Source organism: Cnephaeus nilssonii (assembly GCF_951640355.1).
Source record: "Cnephaeus nilssonii genome assembly, chromosome: 20".
Taxonomy (NCBI): Eukaryota; Metazoa; Chordata; class Mammalia; order Chiroptera; family Vespertilionidae; genus Cnephaeus; species Cnephaeus nilssonii.
Window position 1 is genome coordinate 29,980,359 of NC_137091.1, and position 9,595 is coordinate 29,989,953.

General features: G+C 45.0%; 1 protein-coding gene across 1 annotated transcript; it reads left to right on the forward strand.

Moving 5' to 3' along the window:
* Positions 1-140: 140 nt before the first annotated feature.
* On the forward strand, positions 141-8,752 carry COX4I1 (cytochrome c oxidase subunit 4I1). The gene is made up of 5 exons (XM_079799745.1): positions 141-292; positions 1,463-1,536; positions 6,634-6,801; positions 7,459-7,590; positions 8,495-8,752. The coding sequence occupies exons 2-5, from the start codon at positions 1,464-1,466 to the stop codon at positions 8,629-8,631; spliced, it is 510 nt and encodes a 169-aa protein (XP_079655871.1). The 5' UTR covers positions 141-292; position 1,463; the 3' UTR covers positions 8,632-8,752.
* The last annotated feature ends 843 nt before the right edge of the window (positions 8,753-9,595 follow it).

Genomic DNA, 9,595 nt, shown 5'->3' on the forward strand with positions numbered 1-9,595 from the left:
GAAGTCGACTCGCGTGCCTCAGACTCTATTCCCGCAACTCGCCCGGCGCCGCCGGAAAGCGGTCCCTCGGCGCCCGCCGGAAAGCAGCCCAGCCCGGCGTTTTACGACATTCGCGGCTTTTCCCTCCTTCCTCTTCAGTGACCTCTAGCGCTGCCGGGCGCGAGGTGGAGTCTTCCACGTTCCCGTGGTGCTCTGCGGCACGGCCTCGCTCTCTTCCGGTCGCGAGCTACAGGGGTGTAGAGGGCGGTCGCGGCGGGCACGGTGGGCTGCGGCAGGTCGGCGGCGGCGGCAGGTGAGGCGATCGGTGGCCGGCCCGCGCCACTGGGAAGCCGGGGAGGGTCGGGGGCCGGAAGCCATCGGACCTGAATGCCCGCGGCCCGGCGCCAGCAGGAAGCGGCGCTTGGCCCTCAGACCCGTTGACATTGAGGCTGGACTGCGGGGTTCCAGACTTAAGGGCCCGCCGGGTCGCGGCCTATGTGCGGCTCAGAAGCCTCCGTCCGGCTCCTCCCGCCTTGCCCTGACCGCGGACTGGCTTCGGGCTCTGACCTTGGAGCGCCCGCTAGACGAGGGAGCGGACACTAGGGGCAGGTCGCCTGCTGGCCTTCCGGGAGCGGCCCGGGGCCTGCGTTGCAGCCTCTGCTCTGACCCTTTCAAACGATGTCTGCACGATCTCCCCGGGTTTAACGGGGCTCGGGTAGAGACGCTCCGCTTCCCCGTCTGGAAGGCGTCCAGCGTCCACCCGCACGCGGGCCTGGCAATGTGGGGGAGAATAGGAGCGATACTGGAGGAAGTTCTGCTCTGACGTCATGCTTCTGTTTATTCGGCCCCAGTTGCGGGGGGTGTTTTCTGAAAGTGTTGGGGAGCCTATTCATCGGCAACAGGTCCAATTTTAAAGGAAGGGTAGGTAGGGGAGATAGGCCTGAATCAGGAAGGGTCCAGGTGAGGCGTGGGTCATCCAGGTCACCCGTTATCTGCAGGGATTGGAATTGAACCAGGACCGTGTTTGCAGCCTTTCTCCCGGGTTTCCCCTTCCTAAACACTAAGTGGAATGCAGCGCATGCCACAGTTCCTGTGAGCCATTCGTTACCTTTTCCCTCCAAACAATGGAGCCCATCATGGCACCACAGTGCTTTATTATTTCTAGCTTTTTCAGTGTCCTTACTATAATTCCCTCTCCTTGTTTTTTAAGGAAGCCAATTTTCTACTAATTGCCTGAATCTTGTATATATTATGGCATTCGGTTTATAATGAAGTTCCATAATGACGTGCTGACTACCAAGAAAAACCTTATCCTAGGTTATTTTGTGAATTCAGAGTCAGTAATGAAGGGACCATTTATGTTGGGGAGAAGAAAACAAAAGAATTGCATTGACTTTGAAAATGCACTGGGGCAAAAAGAAGAATTCTTCCTAATGGGTGTTTGCCCTTATTCATAGAGAAGGTGTACACTTTTATCTTTCAGAATGTTGACTACCAGAGTATTTAGCCTGATTGGCAAGCGAGCAATTTCCACCTCGGTGTGTGCACGAGCACACGGTAAGTTAACTTTACTTTTAAAATAGGCTGAGCTAATTTCATTTTGCTCTTGCTATGTGTAAGGCCCTGTGCTGGAGTTTCAAACACAGATGGCTAAGATCCTGGGGTTGAGGGATTTTGGGGGGGGGGGGGGGGGATAAATATTTTAACAGGGGATACATAGTTCTAGATGAAAGATTATTTATGAATCATTGAATACTAGTCCTGGGTCTTTGCATCTACTGATATTTTCTCCTTTTTCCTTTTCAAGTTCAAGTTCCACCCCTTTCAAGAGTTCCTCTGAACTATACCTGGTTTTAATGACCTCCTCCCCCTCCAAAAAAACTTCCAATCAAATCAAAAAACAAAAACACTTCCAATCACTTACCTTTAATACTGTTTACATTATTGGGGCATTGGAAGGGAAAGAGCTTGGGCTTCCTACCTGAGCTGGGTTTAATCTCATTTTAGTTTCAGACTAGCTACTTAAGTTTAGGAATCTGTTTTCTTACCTGAAGTATATGTAAAGAGCTTAGTTCAGTGCTTGGCACATAGCAAGTTCAGTTTTGCACTTACCAAGCATCTTCTTTGTACCAGACACTGTCGGGCACAGAGAATAAAACCAAGATGAGATGTGGAATCTTTCCGCAAGAATGTTTGCAGTCTGGAGAGGGACAGATGCATACAGACAGTGTTTCAGTAACAGATGCCCCTGAGGAGAAGCATTTAGCCTGGCTTGGAGTTCAGAGGAAGCTTCTGGAGGAGAGGTTTTGCTTTGCTGAAAGACTAGTAGGTTTAACCTCACATTCAATAGGGGAATGGCTTTCCAGGCAGAGGGAAAGTAAGCAAAAGGACAAAATTCGAGTCAGCATGGCAAGGTGTGTTACTGAGGGGTCAATTGTAAGGCTTGAATGGTGGATGATGAACTTGGAAAGCAAGGTTTATGTATCTAGGGGATCAATAACTAGTAACTTCTATTAACTGAACTGCTTTATATGTGAATTTTTCTTGAAATTGTGTCCTTTAATTAGTGATACTGTTGTCTTAAATTTCTCTATATTCCTTATTGCCCAGGATAACACTATGGATACAGACTCTCAAACAGATCATTTTATTAAGAGTGTTATTGAAATGTCTATTATTTAAACAAGTAAGTAATAAGGAAAAAAATCATTGTTTCATACATACAGAAAGAAACACCTTCATTAAAAGCCTAAGAAGTCACTATGACAAAGATCACATTTTATTTCCATTTTGGTTTGCTGATGTTTTTTGTTTGTTGCGTTTGAGGTATAATTTATGGAAAGTAAAATATGGATTTTGATAAGCTCACACAGTGTATAACAATGACTCCATCAGGACATACATCTCCATCACCCCCCAAATTACTTCATCTACCTTTGGTCATTCTGCTCTTTTCATTGGCTGTGACTTACTCTTAGGTATTGTTTGTGGTGAGGAAGTAAGATCAAATCAGTCCCTTCTTGAAAACTTCTAGTGCCTTCTTATACCTAAAGGAAGATCTGAAGTTGGCCTTTCTCATCTCGTTATATCATACTCAAGTAAAGAGCCCAACCAGCCCTCCTTGTTTGCTCAAAGGCCCAGCTGTCAGTGTACAGTATTTTTTCCTCATACATTGAGGTTGGTCCCTCCTGCCTCAGGTCCTGAGTTGTGGGTGGCTGCCTCTAATCATTTCCCTCCATGGAAATGTTTTAGAATAGCCTTTCCTGAACACCTGTTCTAAAGTTTCTCCGTCGGATCACCCTGCTTTGTTTTTCCTTAGAGCACTTATATACTGTGGGTTTGTATGTATATTTGAGTATTGTCTGTCAGTGCCTCTGTAGTGCAAGTTTTTTGAGTCCAGGGACCGTGCCTGTCTTACTCATTGCTGCATCTCTAGCACACAGCAGGCAGATGGGGGAAACTATAGTCCATTAGAGAAGTCAGATCATTTACTCTTTTTTTTTTTTTTTTTGTTAATCCTCACCTGAGGATATTTTTTCCATTGATTTTTAAGGAGAGTAGAAGGGAAGGGGAGAGACAGAGACAGAGAGAAACATCGATGTGAGAGAGATATCGATTGGTTGCCTCCCGCACACATCCCCAGCCTGCAACCAAGGTACACTAGTATGCCCTTGACCGGAATTGACCCTTGGAACTCTTCAGTCTGCAGGCTGACGCTCTATTCACTGAGCAAAACCGGCTAGGGCCTACTTTCTAACTTTTAATTGTATAAGTGATAATGACTATATGAACTGGTTATTCACATAAAATAGTAACACAATATGGCGTGCTGTTGGTAGCTGCTATTATCAGTTTGGATATTTGTTCGGTGACACATCTGATTGCGAGAACTCAAATTCATCAGATTTCCCAGAGGCTCAGCCAAAAGGCCATCCAGGCTGCGGATAGAAATGACAGAACATTCTCTAGAATGCAAATTCTTTGCTTTTTTTCTCTATTTTTACTTTTATTATTAAAATTAAAAAAAATATTTTTATTGATTTCAGAGAGTAAGGTTGAGGGAGAGAGATAGAAACATCAACAATAAGAATCATTGATTGGCTGCCTCCTGCACGTCCCCTACTGGGGATCGAACCCAAAACCGGGGCATGTGCCCTTAACTGGAATCAAACCCAGGACCCTTCAGTATGCAGGCGATGTTCTCTCCACTAAGCCAAACTGGCTAGGGCTTTTCTCTCTCTCTCTCTTTTTTAAAAAAATACATTTTATTGATTTTTTTACAGAGAGGAAGGGAGAGGGTTAGAGAGTTAGAAACATCGATGAGAGAGAAACATCTATCAGCTGTCTCCTGCACACCCCCTATTGGGGATGTGTCCGAAACCAAGGTACATGCCCTTGACTGGAACCGAACCTGGGACCCTTCAGTCCGCAGGCCAACGCTCTATCCACTGAGCCAAACCTGTTAGGGCTCTCTCTCTCTTTTTTTTTAACCTCACACAAGAATATTTTTCCATTGATTTTATTTTTATTTTTATTTTTTTAGAGAGAGTGGAAGAGGGAGGGAAAGATGGAGAAACATTGATGTGAGAGAGACACATTGATGGGTTGTCTCCTGTACATGCTCTGCCAGGGCCTGGGCCGGGGAGGAGCCTGCAACCGTGATATGTGCCCTTAACCGGACTTGAACCCGGGACCCTTCGGTCCACAGGCCGATGCTCTATTCACTGAGTCAAACCCTTTTCTCTCTTTTGAGAAGGAATGTTTGGTAAGTTAACCTTTGCTTCTTGCCACCCTCCATGTACTGGAGACCCGGCCTCAAGTGCTGAAGAGCCTCTAGCAACCCTGACATCACAAACTCGCCATTCTTGTTCTAGAAAATGCAGTTTTATGCTTAGAGTGCTCCTAGGTTATGAGCATTTACAGTCATGCCCCACTTAACAACTGGGATACATTCTGGCAAATGTGTCGTTAGGCGATTTCACAAACTTAGAGGGTAGAGCTTACTACACACCTAGGCTGTGTGGCATAGCCTCTTGCTCTTAGGCTACAAGCCTGTGCAGCATGTCACTGAACAAAACAACATGAGATTAAGTGAAGCACAAGAGAAAACGATGTAATCAAGAATGGTAAACTCAAGACGTATGAAGCTGCTGCCAGTGTAACATGGCATACTGTTAACAGATAACCCAGGAAAGATCTAGGGAGCATCACAAGATTAAGCTTAATTATGCTAAGAGGGGCTGTGCTCTCTAAGCTAGGACTTGTTTTTGGCTTTGCCAACAGGTCAGTCCAAGGCTTAACCCTATAACCGTTCCCTACACATAATTGTTTTTTTCCTTTTGAACACATGGATCTTCTCTCTACTGTAGTGAGTTGTTTCCTGCTATACATATATTGTCTTGATTCCCTTCCTTTGCTCATTTTCTAACATGTTCTGTAATTTACATGTCTGTTATGTTTATTGTTGGTTTCCCATTTTGAACATGTTGTCACCAGTAGGTGGTAATCTATGCTTTGTTCACTGATGATTTCAGATGTCTAGAACCACACTTAGCATAGAGTAGGTGCTCAGTAAACATTTGTTGAACAGGTGAATGAATGGTTCCATGATATACATTTCTAAGGAGCTATCTAACTGCATCCTCTATTGGACACAGGTGTTTCCCCCCCCCCCCCTGATAACAAACACTGATGCAGTAACCATCTTTTCATATGTTATTTCTCAACTTTGAATACTTCTTTTTTGTTGTTTTTGTTAACACTCACCCGAGGATATTTTTCTATTGATCGTTTTTTTAAAAAAATATATATTACTGATTTCAGAGAGGAAGGGAGAGGGAGAGAGAGACAGAAACATCAGTGATGAGAGAGAATCATTGATCAGCTACTTCCTGCACATCCCACACTGGGGATTGAGCCCACAACCTGGGGATGTGCCCTGACTGGGAATTGAACCATGATTTCCTGGTTCATAGGTCCACGTTCAACCACTGAGCCACGCTGGCTTGGCTTCCATTGATCTTTTAGAGAGAGTGGAAGAGAGGGAAAGACAAAAACATTGATGTGAGAAAAACACATTGATTGGTTGCCTCCTGCACGCACCCCAAACAGGGCCTGGGCTGGGGAGGAGCTTGCAACCAAGATACGTGTCCTTGACCTGAATCAACCTGAATCAACCTTGGCCCAAACCGGCTAGAGTGAATACGTACTTCTTTTATGAGTTTTATATTGTTTTTGTTTTTCATTAGTTTGAGTCACTTGCAGAAGGGCCTTCCTTTAGTTCAGTCTCCATCTAGGGCAGGGAACCCTGAGAGCCTTAAAGGTCTTAACCTCTGCGTGAATATTCTTAGTTGCAAGAAGTGCTGCCTCTCTGAGCAGCTGCTCCTGGTAGGTTTCTGTTTTGCTGTGATGAAACCTGCTACTGTTAACTGTCTACCTACCATCCTCATTTGGCCGTCTGGGCCACACAGGACAATTCTGCTTCCTGTTCCATAAGATAGTCCTTCAGCTATTTGAAACAGTGGCTGCAGCCCCCTAGAATGACAGGTTTTCAGGGTGTGCACACATGTGCTTATTTTGGTTTTTAGAAAGTGCCACCTGGTTTGTAACTGTGACTCTATGTGAATTTTCAAATATTTATCCACTGTTTTTTAGGGAGTGTTGTGAAGAGTGAAGACTTTTCTCTCCCGAGTTATGTTGATCGACGTGACTATCCCTTGCCTGATGTGGCCCACGTCAAGAACCTTTCTGCCAGCCAGAAGGCCTTGAAAGAGAAGGAGAAGAACCCCTGGAATAGTCTATCGATTGATGAAAAAGTTGAATGTGGGTATTGAAGGGAAGTAAGATACAATGTGAGAGAGATCATTTTTACTATGAGCACTGGGGTGCTGCCCAGAGACTAGCATACACCGAGGCTTGGTGTGTTGTGTTTGTGTGGGGCTGTTCCAGGGCCCAGTTTCTGTGGTCTGCTGGCTGGGGACCTCTGCCCAGGCTCCTTTGTGCTTATGGGGCTCTTACCCTGGGGAGAAGCATGAACATGGATGCAGAACAGTTAAGTTTGGGTCAGTTGAGTCTGTAGCATGTGGATGCAGCATCTCTGCCTCTGCTGGGTGGGACTGGGTTTACTATAAATTATTAATGTAACGTCAGCAAAACATCAGGTAGGAAAGGGAAATGAAAATAATTAAATTGGCCCTTATACTGAATGGAAAAATTTAAGTTTTTTTCATTTCTCTAATTTTTATTCTTTATTTTGCCCAAAGCAAACTTTGTGCATTTTCTTACTTCCTTGACCCCTTATGTGCATATGTAACAGCTTGTGTGTGTACATGCATGAGTATACTATGGCCTCAGGCTTCTCTGTTGTATTTCTCAGCTCCATGTTCATCCTTCACTGTATTTCGGGGACAAATGGTGGAGCATTGTGGATGAGGGAGTGGTTGGTCTCCATAGCTTGTTGGCTGTTCTTTATGTTCCCAGTGTATCGCATTAAGTTCAATGAGAGCTTTGCTGAAATGAACAGGAGCACGAATGAATGGAAGACAGTTGTGGGTGCGGCCATGTTCTTCATCGGCTTCACTGCTCTCATTCTGATCTGGGAGAAGCGCTATGGTGAGTAGAGGAAACAAGGGGCTGTGTGCCTGGAATGGTTCAGGTGAAAAGCCCCCAGCAACACAAGAGCTGGAGTTGCCAGCACAGCTTCGTCTTTCAGTTCCCAGGAGTGGGCGGGGGTGGGGGAACCTTCACATAAGATAGGGTCCTCCAGTCTAGGTTCCATCCCAGGACTGTTGATCAGGTTTGTGAAACTGGCTTGTGTGAATTGAAGTTGTCTAAGCCAGAATCTCATTCAGGGTGAGCCACAGCTGTGTGGTAGTGAAGTGCTTACCTACTTTGTACAGTACACCACATTTTCAGTAGGTATTTGCTCACCAGTCAGTTATCAGGTGATGTAGTAAAGGTTCGATAAAACAGAAGGAAACTTACTCATTGAAGGACGTTTAGCTGTTTAGGGACTGAATCTCAAGAACTAGAATTCTGGGTCAGAAGACCTACTAGTTTCTGCTCAGTGTTGGGGTTGTCTACTCATCCTAGTGCTGCCTCTTCTGTGTTCTGTATGTCCAGGCAGAATAGGTATTTTCCCATTCTGAGTAGATAATAATCCTGTACTTGTGATTTGATTGTGGATATATCTTTGATCCTCTCCCAAGTCACCTTGGCTCTGTTTATGCTCTGTGCTACTCTATAACCCTATTAGCTATATCCTATAGAGAAGACATTCTGATTTTAGCTTAAGTGTTTAATTGCTAACTTACAAAGGAATAATTTGGAACTATCAAGAGTTGTCAGTGCCCAGAATTCAAAACCAGTGCATTTGCATAGGCATTGGTGTTGAGTGGCAGACGACTTCACTGACCTGCTTGCCAGTATGTTGTAGCAGACCTAACCAGTATAGCACATTACTTCAGAAACAACTAGTCAAGAGAGTGTTGTCTCATGAAGTTGTTTTGGACTGTAGTGTATGGCCCCATCCCGCACACCTTCGACAAGGAGTGGGTGGCCAAGCAGACCAAGAGGATGCTCGACATGAAGGTCAGCCCGATCCAGGGCTTCTCTGCCAAGTGGGACTACGACAAGAACGAGTGGAAGAAATAAGAATCTGCCATTCACGTATCTGACCCTCACCTTGTTCTGTCATTTCCTTGCAGTTCTGCATATTCACTGGAAACTGCTATGTTGCAGTCCCAATGCAAATAAACGAACAGTTTGCTTGAAATCCTTGTGATTGATTTCTTTTTTAAAAAATATTTATTGTTTTTTTACAGAGAAGAAGGGAAGAGGGATAGAGAGTTAGAAACATCGATGAGAGAGACATATCGATCAGCTGCCTCCTGCACACCCTCTACTGGGGATGTGCCCACAACCAAGGTACATGCCCCTGACTGGAATTGAACCTGGGACCCTTCAGTCCACAGGCTGACGCTCTGTCCACTGAGCCAAACCGGTTAGGGTGTGATTGATTTCTTGATGATAACTAAATAAAAGTTATTTGTAACACAAGAGGCATCTCCCAAGTGTCTGAAGTAATATATTTTGGGTGTAAATGAAACAGCAAAAGTAGATAGTATACAGGGACATCATGTAAAAACTAAAAATATAGAGTCATCTGATGTGGGATGTTTTAATTTGGTTTATGATGAGATTTTTATGAGTAAAATCCCCTTAATAGTAGCCAGATGGACAGAAGTCACAATGGCCACTTTCCCTTATATTTATCAATGTTGGCTGGGTGGGTGGACCATGAGCCTGGGAAGGGCAGGAGGTCTTGATGATAGACCCATTTCCCTTTGCCTACTTGAGGCTTGCTCAGTTCCCTGGCTGCTCAGCCTTTGATCCAAAAAGCTATAACAAAGCCAATGCCAGGTAAAGCAGTGATAATCCTGGCCCTTGGCAAGATTCCTGTAGGGTTCTTATCCCATTGTTCTGTTCTGCCCCGTTCTAACCCCAGTTCCCTGTGCTGGTCCCTGGAGACCCTGTATGGAGAAGCAGAAGAAATCCTGGAACACAAGCTACATGGGGAGAGCTGCAGAGAATCTGGTGCAAAGGGTCTCCCAGCAGT

Coding starts and splice junctions, on each gene's coding strand:
- COX4I1 (XM_079799745.1), top strand. CDS start 1,464: ATGTTGACTACCAGAGTATTTAGCCTGATTGGCAAGCGAGCAATTTCC. Junction 1,537..6,633: donor GGTGTGTGCACGAGCACACG/GTAAGTTAACTT, acceptor ACTGTTTTTTAG/GGAGTGTTGTGAAGAGTGAA. Junction 7,591..8,494: donor GATCTGGGAGAAGCGCTATG/GTGAGTAGAGGA, acceptor TTTGGACTGTAG/TGTATGGCCCCATCCCGCAC.